The sequence below is a fragment of the Neodiprion lecontei genome, chromosome 3 (assembly GCF_021901455.1).
Source record: "Neodiprion lecontei isolate iyNeoLeco1 chromosome 3, iyNeoLeco1.1, whole genome shotgun sequence".
Classification (NCBI taxonomy): Eukaryota; Metazoa; Arthropoda; class Insecta; order Hymenoptera; family Diprionidae; genus Neodiprion; species Neodiprion lecontei.
Window position 1 is genome coordinate 18,522,385 of NC_060262.1, and position 22,492 is coordinate 18,544,876.

The 22,492-nt window shown below is 35.0% G+C and overlaps 1 protein-coding gene across 3 annotated transcripts; it reads right to left on the reverse strand.

Annotated features, from left to right (window-relative positions):
- Positions 1 to 4,342: 4,342 nt before the first annotated feature.
- Positions 4,343 to 21,941, reverse strand: LOC107227797 (tumor necrosis factor alpha-induced protein 8-like protein). Of its 3 annotated transcripts, XM_046734031.1 has the most exons (6): positions 21,663 to 21,941; positions 15,050 to 15,310; positions 14,613 to 14,800; positions 8,778 to 8,856; positions 6,165 to 6,433; positions 4,343 to 5,626 (listed from the first exon to the last, which is right to left on the reverse strand). In XM_046734031.1, exons 2-6 carry the CDS (start codon positions 15,072 to 15,074, stop codon positions 5,273 to 5,275), a joined length of 915 nt encoding a protein of 304 aa, XP_046589987.1. In that variant the 5' UTR covers positions 15,075 to 15,310; positions 21,663 to 21,941; the 3' UTR covers positions 4,343 to 5,272. The 3 variants fall into 3 exon arrangements, with proteins under 3 accessions (XP_046589987.1, XP_046589989.1, XP_046589988.1); XM_046734033.1 differs by lacking the exons at positions 15,050 to 15,310; positions 21,663 to 21,941 and adding an exon at positions 14,906 to 14,980; XM_046734032.1 differs by lacking the exons at positions 14,613 to 14,800; positions 15,050 to 15,310; positions 21,663 to 21,941 and adding an exon at positions 14,250 to 14,267.
- Positions 21,942 to 22,492: the final 551 nt, after the last annotated feature.

Here is a 22,492-nt window from a genome sequence, read left to right on the forward strand (position 1 = left end):
TTGGCATATCGTGTTCTTCCGCAGGGACGCCATTCAAAAAATTGAACTCTGTAGGAAGAGAACATTTAAATTTGGAAAGTATTGGTCGAAGTTTTTCGCGGGTATGTTGTAAGTGCTATTGTAATTAAAAATTCTTAAAAGATAGCTATCATTGCAACACAGTGTACTTCGACATTTTTTCTAATTGAGCATTGTTTTGTACTGAATTAGGAGCTTGTTGTGGCTCCGCTCGCGAATAATTCCAAATGCTACTTGTGGCAAAACTATTATAGACGTAGCCATATGCTCTCGAGGACTTTTTGTAGATTTCAGCGAGATCTTTCATCAAGATCCTAAAAACTCATGAGTATAACTTTTCTCTATCCGTCAGAGTTTCGACAGCGTTCGCATAATTGTGTGATTCCGTTTCGTATTGGGTCGCAAATATCGTTATGTCTGGTTATATCAAAATATAGCTTAAAATCTGGCCAGGACCTGTAGCTATCCACAGAAAAAAAAAGAATCAAAATCGGTTCGGTAGTTCTAGAATTATAAGCAAACATACGGACAGACAGACAGAGACGTCGAGTTTCAAACGGAGATCCACTTTTACAGCGTATCTTTTCGTCGCGGATACTTCACCAGACACGAACTAATAGGACGCAGCTTTTATGGACCCTAAATTTTCACGCGCAACAGCAATTACTATGCGATGTTTTTTGTTATGTAAAGTAAAAAAATTCTTTGTTAGCTAAACATTTTTCTTCATTTACTACAGTATGTGCACCAAAGAGAGTAACAACAAATCGCAATGCTTCCAGAGAACACGTGCAACGCGGTATCGATATGTCTTAAATAGTGATCAATAAAGAATAAATTTAGCAAATGCATCGATAATTACAAAAACTGCATTCCGTAGTCTCATTTTCACTTCACTGGGACCTTCACTATTCTTACAAATTTTTTCTTAGTAGTATATTGTTGGTCAACAGCAGGTCTTGTTGTCACTCGTCAAGAACTGATAAAATACTTTTTCACTTATGGGATCCTGTCAAGAAATGAAATTTTTTGGCCTTCAGTGAAGTCGGGCGTCGCTGTTGGAAGATATAGGAACATGAATTTCAATTATGTTTTCTTTGAGTACTTACATGTACATACAATCAGTCAAGTGCGAACAATAAGTGAGTTTTATTACCTTTACAGTGTATCCTTTCTTCACTTAATTATGTAGCCTTTAATGACTGTGTAAAAGAAAAACTATGGAGCTGGACGGAATCAGAATGTCCGACTTTGAAGCGGGCACAATGGAAAGATCACAAGGAAGATTTGGCATACAATGGGCAGGTAATATGAAGCGATGTTTGAAGATGATCGGAGATATTACGGGAAGATTTTGGCGAATTTTCAGACATTTTTGAAAGTTTCTAGGAACTTTTATAAATAAAGAAAGAATTTGAAAATTCTAGAGTTGAGTTTATAATATTACAAGTCAATATTATAAGGTAATGTACGAGAATTTTTGGGAAATGGAGATGTAGTGTACATAATTTCGGAAGTGATTTACCCCTCGGTCTGGTTAGTACGATCGAATGGTGCGTCGAAAGAGGTCGTCTGTGCATTTTGGGAAGATCGCGATTTTTGATTTCATTTCGTAGGGAGGGTCGGCCATGAGTGTAAAAGTCAGTTTCCGGGACTTTAAGGGTGATATAACGGCCGCCATCTTGAAATTAAGGGTGTAATTTTTTTTTTTTCATTCATCCGTAACCGTCAGGCCGCAAAAATTTTTGTCGACAGCTTATTTGTAGTTGATACAACAACCCGTAACGTTTATTAGTAACTTTTTGCGTTAATATTGATAGTAAAACAATTATAAACAAAAAAAAATGAAAAATGAAGGGATAAAAAACTTTCTTACTTCTTCATTTAATTTAAACGGAATAAATTCGAATTCTTTTATTAATTTATTTCTTCATGGAAGTAAATATTACTAATTTAAAATTTTTATATTATAAAAATACAAAAATCATATGATAAATAAATTCTTGATTATTCTTAATTGAGAAAAGACCGTCGTCTCTTGAAAGCTTATTCGTTCTGTTTTTAGTTCGAAAAACATTCATTGTTTACAAATTGTATAAATTTCCTATTTAACGTCGAGGTTAGTTATTTTTTATTTAACCCTTTCATGCACATTGGTGAGTACACTTATCCTCGCTATTTCTTTTGTTCGACAAGTCCAATTATTATGGAAATTGGTATCGAGGGGTTTTTGGGGTCCTGATCACGAATCCACGGTCAGATTTTTAATATTCAAGATGACGGATCCAATATGGCGGTCGAAAATTCTAAAAAAGCTCAGTATTAGCTAATATTGGATATTTCGAATTTCGAGTTCAGACTCGTAATCAGCGATCCCAAAAGCCCATGTATTCAAAATTTCAATTGAATCGCAGGTGCGGAAAAATGTATACATGAAAGAGTTAATTAATTTAAATCGACTGAATGGTAATAATTCGGAATTGTTTCGAATTGAGAATATTAAAATTCAATGATTTGTTTGAATTCATTCATATGTAATTTAAAATAGCAATGGATGAGCTCTCACCTTCTAATCGTAATTTTGGTATAACACAAAGCCTCGCTTGTGCCTGGTTAGCTCTGAGGCAGGTGCTTTTACAAAATACAACTTGACCGAACGAACTGGCTTCCATATTCGACTGGCTTCTGAATATGAAATTCAACCAATCTCGCCTTATTTAAAGTCTTCGTTGGTTATCGCAATTTCAGATAAGCTTAGAATTTTTTACACTGTTGCATTGTTCAGTAAAACTGAAAATTATCAGTTGATTCTCGAACTCGAAAATTGTTTTTTTTTTTTTATTTCCGCCCTAACCAGACGACTACAATTTGTAATATTCGTCACTGATCGCTATTGACGCTGGAATTTGGCATTTTTACCGTAATACTGAAATTTTTTCTTCTCTTAAACAGTAAGATAAATTCTTTGCTATGGTATTTCAAAACCAATCTCAGACCCGAAATAAAATAATTCAATTGAAAGTGTTGGAAAAAAAAATTTATCATACCGAATCAAATTAAATATCTTAATCAATGGAAGTAACTTCAGTTATTTATAGAGAGCCAAATATGAAGAACATTTCAATTTTCCATGTAGTGTTTACGGATTGCGTATTATAAAAATATATTCACAATCAATATTGAAGTATGCATTAGACTGTGTATCGATGCGATCTATGAGTATCCATCAAATCATTTATGTGAGTACAATTTGCCGTGTATCTTGGCTAGAACTTACCGATATTACGATCTATTCGTTCACTTTTACGCAAGTGATGTTTTTAATCACGTACGAAGTACCGTCGTTAAATTTAAAAAACCTCGAGCTTCCTTAAAATGCTTTGCAATTACGTACGCACGAAATACGGAATTCTGTTTTTCAATTTCACGAACCCTCGTGGAAATGGCACGGAATTATGAAGTTTATCAAATCTCACCGGAAGCGCAAGCTTGGCATACGTCGTACCCCGCAGCCAATGAGTATGGTGGAAAAGACCTTACAGTGGTCCAGGCGGAACTTCAAATCTCGACTAATCGTACTTCATATTTTTCAAATCAAAAAGTAATAAACATATTCGAATACTGAGTAAAGTGTACCAAAAGGTTTAAACAGATCCGCTGTATGTTTTATCGAGAAAAGATCTCGATAGTTATTTTTTTTCTTCTTTTGGGGTCATGAACCAGTATCATCTCGATCTGTCAGTTTTTTGAAGAAGACGCAGCGTTAACTGGCTATTTAATTTATGTTTTTCGTCTCTAATCATGTTCGAATTACAGTACAAATAGTTTGGGATCCCGCGCATATCAAAATATAGAATTCGTGATTTTATTTTTTTTTTTTTTACTATAGAAGAAGCTTGAGTTTGAAAGTGCAAACAACGATACAGTTGATAAGAAGTTGAAGCTCTGAAGTTATTTTGTTGATTCTGGAAAAATATTGGTTACCTTAGAAAAAATATGCTTCCCACAATTAAAATTTTAACCTAAAAAAAAGTCACTAAAAACAGTAAAAACAGTAAAGTGAAGCGGTAATTGGATTTTATCCACGTAAAATGAAGGCAATAACGTAGCAAGAGAATAAAGTACACGATACTTGATTCATTATGTCTTAGAAACCACCATAGATCTCTCATTCAAATATTATTTTTTTAATGATAGAACGATGGTGGAAATACGCAAAATAAAATATGTAGTATAGAAGATTTAAACAGGAAATGTTGTTTACGATGAAAACAAATATCAGGGTAGAGAAAACACTGACACTGCCAATCCGTACTTAATAATGTGTTTACAAATAATTTATTAACGTTCTTTTAATACAACATTTTTTTCGATAATAATTGTTACTTAATGTAAGGTGTAAAGTGGGTGTATATTGTGTAAAAATTGTGTTTTTTTCTTTGTCTTTTTTTCAAACCTTCATTGAATATACATGTATTTAAGATACTTTGAACGTGTAAATACATATCCGAGTGCTGGGTTAGACCCGATATTAATAACTAATATTGGAAATCCCGGTGCATGTGATGTGGTGAGACTAATGCGAGTGTTTCATGACTATGCGAAATAGGTGTGCCTACGTATGTACAAAAATTTACACTAAGTTTCGCGTTAAATGCATTGTATACATGATATGCAATGATATGTGTATTTCATTTGTTTTGTGGTATGTAAAATTGAGTCAGCGTCTTTTAAGACATTTTTCAAAACCCTGAATGTAGTGTTGATATCGGGGACAAGGTTTCAGGGCTTCATTTTCATTTTCGTTTTTCACCTTCCTATTTGGTTTCATTATAATTGGTATTGTTAACACCGAGTGCAAGTAACTTTGATTAATTACCAACTGGAATAAATAGGAGACAATAAAGTACAATAAATCTACTTAGAATAAAGGGAGTATTCCATAATTATTGCATACCGAATTATTGAGCACGTTTACGTTATAAATCACTTACGGTCACGACTATACCCTGCAGTGTAGATTAAACGATAAACGCCTAACGCTCGAAACCCGGTGAATAAATAAATCTGACTAATTCCGGATACATTAACATCCTCGGAAAGGATCACGGGGCTTATGCTTTGTATTTTATACCTTGAGGACTTTTCTTTCTTCTGCATACCCTTTGAAACCCTTGATTCAACCTTATTCTTACAATATCGTTTGGACATTTGAGTAATGCTTATTCAGCCGTAATATCGTGAATATCCCAAATCATAGGTGACCAGCATCGAGAGCTTTGTTAATGTCACTGACTAGGAGTCCAAGAGTTGGTCTGAGTTCTGAATTTTGTCTGAAAATAGCTTCAAGAAACTCCGGATGGGTCAAAAAGTCAAAGACTTGATCGCACCGATCCTGGGATTTTCCCGTTAGGTGCACTTTTATCAATGATTGTACAGCTGTTCTACATCGTTCCAAAGATCGCGTCAAATATGAATTATCGAAGCTGAACTCCAGCTCGTGAAAAGAAACGACAGCCATTGCGACAGCCCTGAGCGCTGCTCTGATCTCTACGATTTTTGGCTCGTCTGATGCTTCCAGTTGCTGATTACGTTGCAAAAGGCCGATCTGCAAATAAACCATACAAAGAAAAAGAGAATTAAAAAATGTTGATCAACCTGTTTAGGAAATGTTAATCAACCTGTTATAAACACTAATAATATAAATCATTCGGAGTGTAAGAATGCAGTAAGGACCATGAGCCACCTGCCGATTAACTCTGTCAGATCCAGAGGACGAGGGGAACCAACAGCCGGATCAACAGCTACTCGCATATGGCGTTCAGTTGAATTTCATGGCCAACTGTCAATCGGCGGCGTGGCGAATATTTCGTAGTTCTTCGAACTACGATTCATTCGTCATGAGTGATATTTAATACAACAGATATACTGAATTACTTCGTGAAAATATTATATGGATCATTTAACGTAAGGTCAATTCGACTGAATTTCGATAACTGAAACTATATATTGCAAATCTCATTTACTTTCATTTACATACATATACGTGCAGTACACGTTTACTATTACAAAATCCATAATTGCAGAAAACAATAAGATCTCCGATTATTCACTTTACCCAGGACAAGACAGTGATGGGGTCTCACCTTGATCGACAACTTCACGATATTTTTGAGAAGTTTTTCGGGCTGTTTTCTATCCAAGGCCGGATTGCTTTTCGCTGCTCTTTCGGCAAGTCTATAAAGATTGTCGAGCAAGGACGTGGTCGCGTCGTCGATCAGCAACGATCTCCCTGCTCCAGTGGATACGACTCGTCCCAGGATCTTTTTCTGGGCCCGAAGCCCCAGATCCCGAGCCCTGCTGCCGCTACTACCAGCCGGAAATACTCCGCCACCCGTAGCTGCGGACTGCATCACTGTATGGAAATTCGAACACATTTTAGAGACTCACCGTGGTGTGTAATTGGGACAAATACCTCAGACTTTGATCTTTCGGCTTATAAATTAGTTTCGTAACTTTTGTCAAAATATCGTTTACTGTATTAACGTTGAAATCCTTAGTGAACTTTGAGCGTTTGTTATCAAGCCATTAATATTGTCAATTTATGCATGGAAAGGTTGATATGACAGCCAGTACGTAAATGTGCTGAAGTAGTCCTTACTGAATATTTTGAATTTAATATGAACGTGTTATCGAAAGTTAGGATACTTTAGCTTCAACTTTCGAATCATGAGCTTGAGTTACACACGTGTTTCTTCGTAGAGTACTTCAGGCTACAAATATTTTAATCAGCCACACCTATATGTATACAGATAATGGAGATTATCTTTACAGGATGTACAGGTCATCCTATAATACTGTATCTCCTTGGTATTTTTTTTTTTTTCGTTTTTGGTTTTGGAGTAAATGAATGGAAATTTATGTGTACTATATATAAATATATATACACACACACACAGTATATATATACGGATATAATTGCGTATGCCGTAAGAATACTTTTATGCAAACAAAACGAGGTAGTTACCCGAAGTGACTCCGTTTGTTGTGTTGAGCCCTGCGTTGGCGCTTTCATAGATATCGTGCTTCTCATTTATTATTGCACTATTTTGTGAACTGATAATTTCTTGTCAAAATGGATACACTGAATTAGTTAACCGTAAACAGTTAGACCAGTAGTCAATAACAGTTTGAGTCAGTCAGTACAGGAATATCTCAATCTACTTGCAACGACGGCATGGCATGATGAAACGTACAGGATATGTATCCTACAGAATGCTGACGTATAACTGTGCACCAATAGGCGTAATTAAAAATAAGAGTGTTTACATACTTACCATCAAACATTGGTAGACCGCAGTTTCCTCTTGATAACGGAGTCCAAAGAAAAAGTGCAAATAAGGGAAGTCGCACGTCGTTCAAACCCAGGAAAATGAACCAAACGAACTCAAGACGACTGACTATCTTATGCTTTTAAAAATAAAACGTGATAATGATTAATAAACCAAAACAGAATTCAAATTAATGCTAGGTCGAAGGATTAAAATGAAGCGCAGTAAAAATTAATTCAAATATAAACACAAAAAAATGTGTAGCTAAAATGATGTGTAATTTGATGTTCGTTACTTATATTCAAGAATAAAGACGGATATATTAAAATTTGGCGAATGTTCAGACTCTTTGTCCGTAATATTACCATAAACCGATATTAATTAATGCTAAGTTCGTTACTATATGTATATTCTAACTCGACCGGTCAATATTGAGATTTCTGATCGAATGGATTTCGGTGAAATTTGCTTAAAAATAGCTAAAAATCAATTTTTAATTACTGGGAAGAAATGAGAAAAAAAATTTTCGCTAAAACTTTAGTAGATTAAATTAACCCTCCGTGGTCACACGTTCTGGCTGTAACACGCTGGTCACATGGGAACATAATGACCCTAATCGTGTTTGAACTTCTGCTGCGTTACCGTATCGTTCCGAATGACTCGTACAAATTCAGGATACTAGTTTAAACATTCTAGAATGTGAAATTAACGGTATTATATTTTAATCGAATTTCAAAATAGCGAAAAAATTATCAAGGGTCCGACGCGTAAAATATGCTTAAAAAAAAAAAAAAAAAATCACAACTTCTGCAATTTACATCTTTTTTTTCATAAAATTTTAGGGTGATACTCTTGAGATACGATACTTTGAGATAAAAAAAAATCCAAAAAGCTCCATGGTTTATAGTAGTTTTAGGTTAAAGTTGCATGCGGGGTCGTTTGGACCCTTGGTGACCACGAAGGGTTAATGAGAGCGCTAAAATCAAACGAACAAGTTTGAAAATAAGAATAAAAACACAAGAGGAATAATTTAATATGCATTCCAAAAAACATTCGAAAGCATGCCGCAGGTTTCAGCAAAACCGCCGATATCATACGCACTAGATTTATGTGTTTATAAATCTATATTACATGTATCTTCACAGGTAATGTTACTTGACAAGTAGAGACTTGTTACGATTACACGGGCTGACTCCTGCTGACAATCGTATGTCAAGACTGTATTTATATCGTAAATCGTGTCAACAATCAAGCTTTAGACACAATACAGTAGATTACGGATCGAGAAGAAAGTAATAGCTGACTGTTTCGCATGGCTTTCCTAAAAATTCGTGTGACTGACGAATTTGCATTCCCATATTTCGTAATATTTTCCGTCACTATTTCGGACTCTGGAAGACCAACGAATGAAAATTCATGGCTGCTTACCTTGATTACAGTCGGTGACTGCTACGAGATGGTAAAGTAGCCAGCTCTGTAACTCCATAACTGCAGTTCCCCACGCCAGCTGAAACAAAAATAATTAGGACAAATTATCGTTATGTTAAATGGGGCATTAAGAAGCGAAACAGCACGAAATATAATGTGTTTCCAAAATATTTGTAAAAGATCCCCAAATTGGAGTTTGGTTGACTAGTTTTTTATCCGAAGAAAATTGAAGTATAATAATAATGGTCTTGAGCGACAAAAATTGATTAAGCCTGTTTTTTTTTTTTTTTTTTTTGTATGTAAAATCTGTCCTAGCAAAAGTCCATGCGGAATAATGGCAGCAAAATGTGATTGGAAATTTTTGTGAAGTTTTTTATCAGAACTCACAAATTCCATTACTCGTTACGTCATAGATTAATGTCGATTCATTCATATACACAAATTGGAATAAAATATGTAAATGGGAACTTCGTTGACGTTAAAATGATCACCAAGTATAACATTAATCACCTAAATCGAAAAACTAAAATAAAACGCATGTGCAAACAGGGAATAAAGGACATAGCTTTATTAACAAAAAATATGAAAAATGCTGTAAAAATAAGCTATTATGCCATGTTTGTAATATCTTCTCAGAATAATGATTCGGTTCCTTTTGGAATGAGCGGATGCAAAGAGCACGTTAGAAATTACAATTCAGCATTATCGTTTTGACGAAACGTTTTGAAAATAATGAAATACTAGCGTATTTGATTTGTAACAAGTTGTTTCCCGTTTAACAGGATAATTGTTACACGGAGGTAAAGTTATTTCGTTGTACAACTGGAGGATTCTTCGGAATACAAAAAAACAATGAAAGCTGCCACGTTTACTCTGCACAAGAGTTTGTCGTATGGAACACTTTCTAATTATAAAAGATAAGCTCTCAACTGATTAGCATGAAATACGACTATTTACAAGTAGATAATACGGGCAAGATGTAGATCGTATGTGTAATAAGAATTCTATGGCCCCATTTGGACAAAGTATTCGATACGCGCATCAGGCACAAAATTTCTAACCACGAAGTGAAGCGACTGATAATCATTATCTGACGCCAAGTGCAGTAACAGAAATTTTAACACCTGAGGCTGTTATGATTTCTACTTTTATCACTCAAATTTGAACAGACTGGTTACGGTTCTCGTCAATTCTTGGTGTGCTTTACTCTGAAAATTCAAAAACAGCCTCTTTCTACGAGACATTCAAATTACAGCATGGAGTAGCGACTTGAAATACATGCGTTATTTAATTTTGTACCGTATCCAAGGTTCAACCTTTTCTATCTTTAACCCTAGAGCACGTGTATCTTTTTTTTACCTTCTAACGCCGTGAGTGGGGTTGTTAACAACCCCACGAGTTTCTCGTTCGTAAGCAATAATGGGACTTGTAAGTACATAAATATTTTCCTTTTTTAATAAAGAAACGAATGGCAAACAGGAAATATAATTTTGTTGAAATTTAGTCGGTGCAAAATTTAATTAACTACCAAAAAGTGCAAAAAAACTGGTAGAACGTCAGTTTTTGGAATAAAATCTCAGATCCTTTTTGTAATGAACCGATATCCAAATTTCTAATGCGATTTTGAAAAGGATACACAAAACTGTCAGAGAAAGATAAATATATCTATCTCACGGTAAAAAAACATATTTATTTTGGGATATGAAAACGGGAAAAATACGGAATACGATAATACGAAAAAAGTTAATAAAAACGTAACAAGAAAAGTGTTTGTAAGGGATTTTCGTACGTTTTTTAGCTATTTTATTTTAAAGATAGTATATAATTAGTAATAACAAATTGAGGCAGAAATCGTATAACTCATTCAACTGCTGTGGCGCAAAGGCAACAAAGAACCGTTGGGTACTTCTCGCAGATTAATGAATTTCTCTTAGACTTTAATACTAATATCTTCAATATTATATAGTATTATAACTATTTTATTATCTGATTAATAATTTATAAACAACAGCCTGCGATTTTCCGTACGAAAAAACCGAAAGAAAATTTGGCATTAAGTATCATAATTATTATTATTAAATAATATACATAGAATGTATGAAGGGGTGCGACGAAACAAAATTTTACGTGCGATTATTTTTTTCTTAAGATCGATAGTACTTTGCATAAGAACGAGTTTATTTTTTTGACAGATTAAAAATTCCAGTATTTTTTTCGAAATTCCCTGAGTTTTCCCGGTTTTCCAGCTTTTTTCTACACGTACGAACCCTGTTATACAAACCGCCAAGTTCACGCGCGTAAAAATATAAAGTAGCGAGTTAATGAAGGAAATAGCTTCGGTGTGTGAAGTATATTTCTTTAGATAATGTATGCGATTCTTGACGCTTAAATTTCGTAATAACAAGTCAAATACGTTTATTGGAGTATGAAAGTAAAATTGAATGTCAATTTTTAGGTCAAGAGCGCAGTTTAAAATACGGCTGGGGTAGTTAACTACCCGAACGTGAGTTCTAGGGTTAAAATACATCGTATATTCCAAATATCTTCGATCACTCGAAAAAAAAAAAAAAAACCCTTATCAGTTTCGATTTTCGAATAAATTTTACGCATAGTTAGGGTAACGTGGGACACGACGGACCCCTTAAAAAATTTTTTTAAAAATATCGAGATATTATTAGAATTTTGTTAAATATATGTTGAATAGAAGTACGCAAAATTCATTTAGGGCAAAAAAAAAATTCTTTTAACAATGATGTTCAGATAAAAGCCAATTGATTCGAAATATAATTTTTTTTTATATTTCGAAAGACTCTTGGTATGACATGCTAGCTTTATTGCTCATTTATAATTATAGTAAAATATACAAATTTAGAGATAATCGAGGTACAACAGTAGTCATTCCGACAATAATAGGAGATCACAGTATTTCTAAACTAGCAGTCCATTGCTGCTCGGTCCGCGATTAGTTTCACATGCTTCCTGTGGCAAAACTATCAGACATAGTCATATGCTCTCGCTAACTTTTTTATAGAGCTCGTCGAGACCTTGGAAAGTCTTGAACATTACTTTCCTCTATCGGTAAGAGTTTACTCAGCGTTCGCATAGATAGGCATATACGAAATATAGCATAAAACCTGGCCCGACGTTGTCGCTATCGACAGAAAAAAAAAAAGAATCAGCAACAATTCGCTAGTTCTGGAGTTATAAGTGAACTTCGTACAGACAGAAAGATGTTCAGTTTTATATGTGTAAAGCAGAAGAAAAGAGGAGCGAAGTTTACAAACAGTATTAATTACTATTGGAAAATAGTGAGTGTGAAAAAGTGATAGGGATAAATGACAAATTTTCCAAAAATTACTGTAAAAGTAAGTATTTCGAATAACATAAGTTATAAGAGATGTAGGAAACTTTAACGTTCTTAATAAAAACGCGTATTAAATTGAAAGGCACTTACACTTTCTGCAAATAGGATTTGAGAGAAATTCTAAACGTCTATACGAAAAAACATTGCGCAAAACTGTCGAATGTTTCCGAACTGTTCCGATCTCACCCGACGAGCAGATCCGCCATTACATTATTTCGTGCTAATTTATGTGATGCGTTTATGATCTGACACGTGTGGAGTCCCTGACTTGTAGAAGAAACAGGTGGAACTATTAATCAAACATTAAAGTAATTTGTAAATATCTACCACCTATTAATAACGTGGGTGTTTATTTAGGATAGGAACTTCACATCAAACACCGTTCTTTTTTACCACAAAACAAATTTTCTTTAGATCGGTATTATTTATTCGATTCATTGGTTCTTGTGTGCGAAGTATATCGCAGGAGTCGTAAGCCAGCGTAACTCACGATACCACGTGACTCCCATTTTTCGTATAATGGTTTATACGAAACGTGCAAGACTTTATTATGCTCTTTATAGAGCAATATACTAACTATCGATATTCGAATCCATTACACAATTTAATACAATGATTTGCAAGTACCGTAATTATTTTAATTTAAGAGTCTGATATTCTTATGAATCACTCTAAAAGATATCAACTCTGCATTTTCACAGTCACTGTGCGACTTCTTGTGACTCTACCTCGACTGTCAATAAATTCTTACATTTTATTTAACATTCGAGAAATTTTAGGTTATAGTACAGTTGTTATCCGCAAATGTAATTGTTGACGAATATCTGATGGATCGTACTTACACAAAGCTATTTCTAGCCACTTTGGAGTGATTATTTGCGAAAACAAATTTAGATGTTCCCTGAAGATTCCTATGGAGAGTGCAATAAGCTCCAAAACGTTATAAACGAATGAATAACATTAGAGTTCAAACATCTTGAACGGTCCAATTACAAAACGTTTTCTCAAATTGTTGATATCTGAGCTTATGTTATTCGAAGTTTCTCAGAATTGCACTTCTATCGCATAGAGGGTAGTGGAGTTTCATTAGTGTTCGCTGCATCGTTCTCGCAAATAACGATGGTGGAGATTTTTAAACGATGGATTCCCTCGACTTTTCCTAACTTTTGGTTTCGATGGCACGGCCCATTTATGTTCAGACCAATGGATTCATGTCTTCGATTAGGTTTCTCTGAAATAATCGCAAGTCATTCGGGTAGAGGGACTCGAATTTTGCACCAGCTTCGTAGCTAAATGTTTGGTAATGCTTTGTAACGGACGACGACCACCTGCCTGTGCAATCGTCATCGCCTAATCCGACATAGTCCACCTCGGGCTAAATTCATAAATACCTAGTTGATCGAACACGTACGATCAGAGCGAGAACAAGTAGAGGCAAGTCTATATTGTAAATTGTGACCTAGTCAAGCAAGTTACTGACACTAGACGGATTGAGTTGAAGTTAATTTTCTTGACTCAACAAACGTGGTAAGTTTTACTGTCTTCCGGCAACGTCTGATGCATACCGCTGTTTCATTCTTCCAAGATTTCTATCAGTGACTCTCCGAAGAATTCAAAAAAGAGAACAAGTCCTTGAATATCGATTATTTATTTAAAATCGTTTTAAAACAGACAAAAATATACTCGTTCGTTTTACTCTGCAGACGAGTCATTTTATTTGATAGTCGATTCTGTAAAATCCCACAACGACTATTTATTTTATAACGTTGTTATCGTATTTAATTGTTCAAAATCACACTGATGTTAATTCTAATCAACAATTGGTAATACGTATCAAATTGACTATTGAGAGGAAAAAATTGTTTCGATAAATTTGTACGAAACAGTTTTCCAAAAAAAATAAGCAGTCGTGGAGTGACATCAACGAGTATAGTAAATTATTCATTCTTCTAAAGCGGTTTAAAATGACAAATTGATATCGAAGCCCTTATTCATAATTTAAATCTGATTTTTTTTTTCAATCTTAGGTAAATGCAATAATTTCATACACTTAACGTGCGTCCATCTCCTGTTAACGATATCAAAAAAGTACTAATTTTCGACTGTACCATTTCATTAAAAGGTCTGAGGCAGCAAGAGAGAGGATATCGTCCTATCGTTCCTCTCTCTGTCTCCCAGCTTTTCTTCCAGTAGGCTCTCTCGAAGAGCTATATATTCTCTAAGTGGGAAGTTTCAACGTACAATCGAGTCGACATAGCAGAATACTGCAATATCCCCCTGGGCCTTCAATTCCCCTTAAGTCTTATAATACGTATAAGTAAGAGTATTTTAATAAATCGTTTTACAGTTTGTAACAAGAATAACCACGAAATAATGTGATTTTCACGAGATTAGTCAGTTTTATTTATGATCGATATTACAAATATAAATTGGTTGTGTCTCGGATTTTCATGACACAGTTGTAAACATACCATATAATTCTTTGCTGTGAAATGATTAATTAGGTAAAACTCCAAAGACGAGTGTTCCAAATGGATGTTGGTAAACTTCAGTCGAAATCCTGCTGGCAATTGATTGATGAAAATCGGATTAATTTTCGAAGTAATCGATCGAAAGCATCCTCCGAGAATTCTGTAAGGTCGTCGAGCATTTCTTTCTGCTAAGGAGATGACAGAAAAATTATGTGCAGAATGGACATATTACTTCTGTTTAATTTTATTCGACATCACAACGAGTAAAGTAATTAAAGTACACATAACCTCACATCTGTATATATTACAAAACTCGTTTGTCAAGTGTCCTTTATTCTGCCCCGCCTCTTTTTTTACAATATGTACAAGTCAGCGCTATTACAACATTTTGCGTGTGTCATAAACAATTTTTGTTTTCGTTAGCACAAGTAACTCACAGAAAATTACTGCACTCGGGTACATTGAACCACTTATTACACACGCAAGTTCGGGTGAGCGGCCATGTTAAATTTGTGAAATTGATCACAAGCAACATGACTTCTATTTGTGACAAGGGTCACAAGGGTGACAAGGCTGTTTATACCATATCGCATCGAATTAATACAGAGATCAGTGTTTTTTACACCTGAGGTGTTCCGGGATGGATGTTATAAGACCCTTATAACCAAACGTCCTTCTATCGCAATACTTCACTCTGACTAAAAGGAAAACAAAAAACAAACAATTGTATCGTTAAAAGTGATCCTTTTCCAAAACATTTACATCACTATACCTATAAATTCCCCATACGCTTAGACAAATTGTAGAGAGTTGAACGAGTTCTCACGCCTCATACTTTTGTTCAATTATAGTACGGCGAATAGGTCAATACTATTGAATTCGTATGCAAGAACTCATTCTCGTAGCAAACTCCTGGAATCTTTTCTGTACACAAGTACGAGCCTATACGTAATTTTTCAGTTAAACTACAAGTATAATGCAACGTCTTTATTCCTAGAGCTGCTGAAAATCAATACTACACGCAACACCACCTATATTACGACGATGCAAGGAGGTATGTATGTGTGTACGGATTATAGCGTGAGCTTTCTGTGAACGAAACCTCGCACGCACAGGGAGCTCGACATTTTTCTTGCCAATCCCTACAGGACTTCGAGCTACAGTTGTGCGGAATATATATTTAACCCTACAACTGATGACTTTATTTTACTACCTTCAAACGCATGACTGGGGTGGGGTACGAACTATCCTATGCTGCTGATAAACAGACGTGGTTTTCTTCTTTTTTTTTTTCATAAAGAGAATGGTGTACGAGAAATATGATTTTATTTACATTTAGTTAATGAAGAACCCATTCGAAGACTAAAAATCGCGTGGGGTGCGTTCGGACCTCAGTTATGAGTTGTGGGGTTAAAAAATCGTTTCATTTCGATTCTGAAAATTGATGCATCAGATGAAAAAAAAAGTATCGATTCCGAATAATTGATGAGTGTCTGGTAAGGTAAAGAACTGGAATGTTAAAAAAATAGATTATTTCATTAGGTACTAACTAAAAACCTAGACTTCCCAAGAAATGAATTCCACAATTTTACCTCACTTGACATTGATCAACACATTGATTCGCTGATCCCCGTTAATAATTTTTGAATTTACAAAATATGACAATCTGATAATAGCAAAAGGATTTTATTGTTAGTTCAAGTAAATCAGGTTTTACTTCATACCACGAATTGTTGTGTTGGCCATTTTTTTGTCGAATCAAATAATTCTACTCTGTACTAAACATAACTTTGAATGAAAAAAAAGCATTTCTTTCGCCATATTTGATTGACATCTTCGGTAAATTCAACAAATCTTTTCTCTATCTGTACCGAGTGGGTACAAGAAGGTCGGAAAAATTGCGAGGACATTAATAAGTAGCACGGCGCTTGGAAATTAAATTATGTCCGGACATCGTCATGCTAGTATTACAAAGTGGCTTATTTGAACTTGTCTGGAATCTTAAATAAATCGGACGGCAAATATTTTTAATATAGCGTTTGTATGATAGTCTTTACGCAATCATTGCCAAATATATCGTATATTTAGTTTCCTTTCTTTTTTAAATCTCTCTATCGACATTAGAATGTATAACGCAATTACCTGATTTTCCTTGACCATTTTTGCGGTTTTTTTTTTTTCACACGATCGGCTTGTCGTAATCGAACGTATATTTCTAAACGTTCGTGCTCTCAAAATAAACAAACCATAAGTTCGATGTGAAGATTTCCAGCAGGAAAATCTCACGTACTATAAAATATTGTGAAGTTTAGGTTTTCTTGAAATTTTCTGTGTTTTTTCCTTCAGGTTTCCTGAGCATTTCTGCGCGAAGTTTTTTGTGGGTTTCGACCCAGGCCTTAGGAAATGCTTTTATGTTACTTCAGTATACTGTTTAAATGATTCATGCGACACTAAATATTAACGGAAAGCATTATCAACCACAATTTGACGAAACAGGATGGAACAGCACTACACATGCGCTACAGGTTCGACTAATTGCGCGCCGTTGGCAATGAATAGTGAAGAGATATAGTTAATCGCTGCAGTGACTCAGTTATCATATTAATAAGGACCTACATATGGCGAGTAGATAGAAACATAGAGGATTCTTTGTCAACTCGACTACTTTTTCATCAGCTCCTTCGAAATTTTTTTTAATTATTAAACAGGTCCCATTTGAAGTTGAGAAAACACCCTATGGATTTATTGTCAATTGTCATATATACATCACGTTTGTTGGAAGAACGTGACGTTCGTTTTTCGACCTAAAAATGCTTCGACTTTTTATGGCCAATGTTTATAAAACTTGATTAAGTGGCGGTCTGTTAAATGTAGGTACTGACGTTTGATTGCCGAATACTTAAAAATTTGCGACTTTGTTCGAGAGGTGCAAAGCAACAAAACATAATAAAGAAGTTTGTATCTATAGCTATTTGACTAATTTTTATTCAGTGCAAGTATCTCATCAAATTTCTGTTACGAGGAATGCAAAACCAGATGACATGTATTTACGTTTACATAATATAGGTACACATTTCTACTGTTTTTGGACTATTGTATTCCTCGGACATCACGTCAATTATTATTGCAACCCCTGTTGTATTACATTTCTTAACAGGTATTTTCATCGTAAAACATCTGATTGCTTCCAAAGTTACGTTGTAAAGCGAACGTATATCACCAACGCTTTGCATCGCCAAGAAGCAGCTGTTGCTGGGGTACCGGCAGCTGTGCAACTGGTAAGAACCCCTTATTCGTTAATATCCAAGACTTTTCAAAAGACACCCCATGCCACCTGGCTCTGGACGATGTGAATACATCTTTCCTCTCCTCGCATACATACGCGGTACCCTTGAGCGTAAATATACGAGTGGATCAAATTATAACTGCGACGTGAAGTATCGAGTTAACGTCTGGGGGACGAGCCAATTCACGCTTCAAAAAGTACATATTTGTCCAACTTTTGCGTAGCAAGAAATGATACATTGTATTCATCGATTTTGCTATGTAAAAAATGCATGACAACTTCCGTTAAAAAGATGTCCAAATGTTTAATAAAACATTACAGTTCTCAGATATTTTTTACAATGCGTATTTCATGGTTTTTAAGGCACACTGGGAATTGCCGTATTATAGGTTTTTGAAACTATTAGAAATCTTATGTGCTAGTTAGTTGAACTATTCGTCAACCATGTAATTCCACCGCTACTCTAGTAATAACTTCTATCCATCTCTCAAAAGTATATTATCTAATTAAGAGAACAAATTGCTCTGTTATTTTATCGCAGATCATGCCTAAGTCCAACAACAATATTTTAGGGTTCCGCTAGTTACGAAACAGGAATAATAATACCCGCATGTAACATCTGTGATCAGCAAAATTCTAATTAGTTTTTTGAAACAGCATGAGAAAATTAGTTCTCATCCCGGGGCTTTATTCCGAAATTTGATCGCTTGTGCAAGGTGAAACGGTAAATAAATGATGTGGCTAAATATTTTTAAGTTCATTTTCCGTGTGACACAACGCTGATAGTCCGCAAACAACGAAATGAGTAAACGTGCAAGAAACTTATTCGATAACTGTGGACTGATAGAAAAATCGTTTATGGTATAAAAATGATGGGTGAATCTGACGTAGTAAAATATTCATTGCGTGACAAGTTCCAAGTGGTAACATATGGGGCGGTCTCCGATAACTCAGCCATTTTTTTTTTTTTGCACTCTTCGATCTGTGATTTTATACGTTCCCAATACACTGTTAAATACCCTGTAAAATTTACAGCGAATTGAAAGATGTCGCTTTGAAAGGGAAACAATTTCTATTTTTTTTCACCGAAAATATAGCGTTTGTGATGCCGTCAAAAATATAACATATATTGCACTGAATAGTTCATGTAAAAATAAAACTTTTTTGTATTGAAGTTCTTTTTGTCCGACTTCAATCTTCCATGATATACGGATTAAAAAAAAAAAAAAAAAAAAAAAAAAAATCCGATAGGAGTAAATAAAAAAAATTTGAAAAAATTTACAGAGAGTAATATTTTATAGAAATTACCGAAAAAAGTTCGTTCATGTTTGCAAAACTGTTTTGATATTTCAAAAATATGGATCATCGAGTTTTTGTTTTTAGAACAACTGTGTCCCACAACAGTTGTACATTGCATGTGAAGTTGGATACACATCTCTTGCAAGTATTCTCAGATATTGTACCAATGTATTGGACATGAAAATTTTACCTTTAGAAATTCATAATAACTGAATTCACAAGAACACCGATATATTTTACTTTTATTTCTGCCTCTGTATCATATATTTTATCCCTTGATGAAATAAATAGAATATTTAATTAACAAAAATACAAGAAATTAATGTACTAGGTATGTTTATTAGCTGTAATTCAGATGAGATGGCTGCATTTTTCTACCGGCAACATCACACGTTGCGAGAAATCTTAGAAATCTAACTCTGCGCTGTGTACAGAAAACAAGGTTTTCTTTGTTCACATACGGAGCATGTAGAGCATTCTTAGTATACTTACACTTGTATATACAGTGAAAGTAATAAAAATGCATGTATGTCGCTTTTTGCCGCGTAATTACATGCAAGTGGGAGTAGCTGCCACAGCTACTTCATTCAGTTGCTTCATGATTCACAATTAGTTTACAGCTCGCGTATTTCAGCGTACGCAATAATCAATAATTTTTGCTATGAATTTCGTGCAGTACTTTGAATGAGCATAGCTTAACATCTATGACCAATAAAAAAAACAGATATATAGAAAATTTTTTATGTCTAGAACTAGAGGTAATATCACAAGCTCTGGCATTGTTCTCGCGACTTTAGAACGCGGCATGATGATTGCTTGACACACCGATCTTTGTAGAATAATTTTATGCAATAACTGTAAAATGGTTAAAAAAAAAAAAGACAACTATTTGCAGATTACATGCAGCAAGTGCCTTTCTATGATATCTAAATTGAATTGGACGGTGAAAAGTTGTATTTAGTTGCGTCTCTCAAAAGTTATCGAAAATCTGCAATCATATTTTACTTGAGTATAGCATTGCCTGAACCGCTTTACTGATATCACAACCGGACGAATGAGTCCGTTTTATGACTAACGCGTTCCTTCGTTCGTTACGTCGCGCATTGGTCCGTGTTGCAAAGGCACTTAATTCTTGTCGTACACTCGTCATAGCTGGGGAGTAATTGTGTGATTTTATAATTTAAGAAAATACTAGAAGGAAGTGAAAGGACCTGTCGGCAATTTCGCCAATTATAAGTAAATGATCAGATGGAAATCTTTGGATTTGGCTGCCATTTTGATATATAATCTTTTGTGCTACGATATTATGAAAAGCTCTAAAATTTAGGCCTCAGAGCAATTATGACAATTCTTTGGCGGTGTGTTGAACAACTCAAAAATATATAAATGTTACTGCGATATCATTGCACGTAATAAATTCTAGCCGATGCGATAGCTGCGTCCGCGTCGATAGATCGCTCTACCTACTGAATAACCGCGGTGTGTTCAAATTTTATGTAAAATCATTATAAAAATTCGATGAAATAATTGGTCAACATGTTTCGCGTAAACGGTACTGCCATAAGATTTAAGATTTAACGGATTTTCGTACACATATTAAAATCGCAGCCAGATCGAAAAATTTGCATTTACGTGTAATTTGACAGATTTTCATACACATGCGAATCAAGTGCCAGATTTCAAAAAAAAAGTACAGCAACTAGGCAGGCTTCCATGCGATATATTTCGAGCAGTTGTAGAAAAGTAAGCTCAAAGTCTGAGAATATGTATAATTTACGCCAGTAAGATACCTTTTTTCCTGACTCAATTCATTTAGACGTCATGTATAAGGGAGTTACGTTGAAAATACTTTTAAGAGTTGTTATAACAAGACAAATAAATGCAACGATATATTGTTAGGGCGTTGACTGAAGATATATTAAGAACCGCGAACCCTTGTGGGCCAGAAGTGCGATCCTTTTGAAGCACGGAAGACCGTGAACACCTAACGGAAATTATATTGTTTTGCGATTAACAACTCAAGTTGAATAATACGATTATTCGTTTATAGCTTTCGGCCTAACTTGCAAAAAATTATGTGGTCAGTTACTTGTCATATAACGATTGCAGATGATTCAAAAACTGCCCCCAAGTACCCTGAAGTCGTTCGAAACACGTTAAAACGTTATAATAAAACGTAACTTACGAGTTCTTCGAACGAAGTGTTAAATAAGTGTAGAAAAATATAATTATCCCCGGGCCGTTCGGGAACATCGAATAGTCGCGCAAATTTGCCCAGTGTTTACGGCATTTGCACATCTTGAGTCAACAATTAAGATATCTCGAGACTTTCAGGATCATTCTCATTTGTTCTCACATATTTTTGTTTTACGTCAATACAATTAGGTAAATGATATAATGATATTCTTGCTAATATGAAGAACTGATATGAAATTTCAAAATTCTGATTTATCCCTACAACTAACCTCGGATGCAGTTTAAGTCGCAAATAGCGACACAGCTCGGTTGAAAAATTTCCTCAAGTGCTTCAACGTGTAATATGTTGTTGTTGGGAATCCGTATTTGCTACACCATCCTGGAAATCACTTTGCTATGATCAAACATGACACTGCAGACAAATTTACGATTATGTCCAGCGTTGAGGCACGTAAAAACCCCAAAACCCACAACGCGAGAGACCAGCGCTCACTCGTCACTACGCAATACGCATTCGTCGCCGAGTGTCGCCTGTTGTGATCAACGTCCCGCTCGGTTACCATGGAATCCAATCACGTGGTGGGGGCACAGTGCATGGGTGGGAGAAATCAGTGAGGAAACCATGGAGACTAGAGTAAAGGAGGTAAAGGAGTCCAATTTTTGTACCTTTGATCCCGTATTAAAAATCCGTACAATAAGGCTTGCGCAGGCTGACGCTGAACGGCGCTGATATCGCAAAGATCCAACAAGTGACTAGGTGACTAGACAGAGACAGATATACGCATTATTATTATTATGTATCTATTTCATAGAGGAAATGCTTCAACATCACCATAATCGATATAATTTGAAATTTTTAACTAATCTTTCTCCAAACAATTCTATGAAATTAAAAAAAAAAAAAAATATTGAGGCTGCCTACGTGTAACAATTTCGCAGAGATCACACTATTCGCGTTTTTTCTTTCGTGAAGGCGTCTTCACCAAAAATTTATAATAAGTTTGTGAGGTTATGTTGATTCTCAACCTCTACTTATTTTTTTATTAAAGATACCGATTAAAAAGCATTATATTTTTGCTATCGGTGCTAAATGATATGC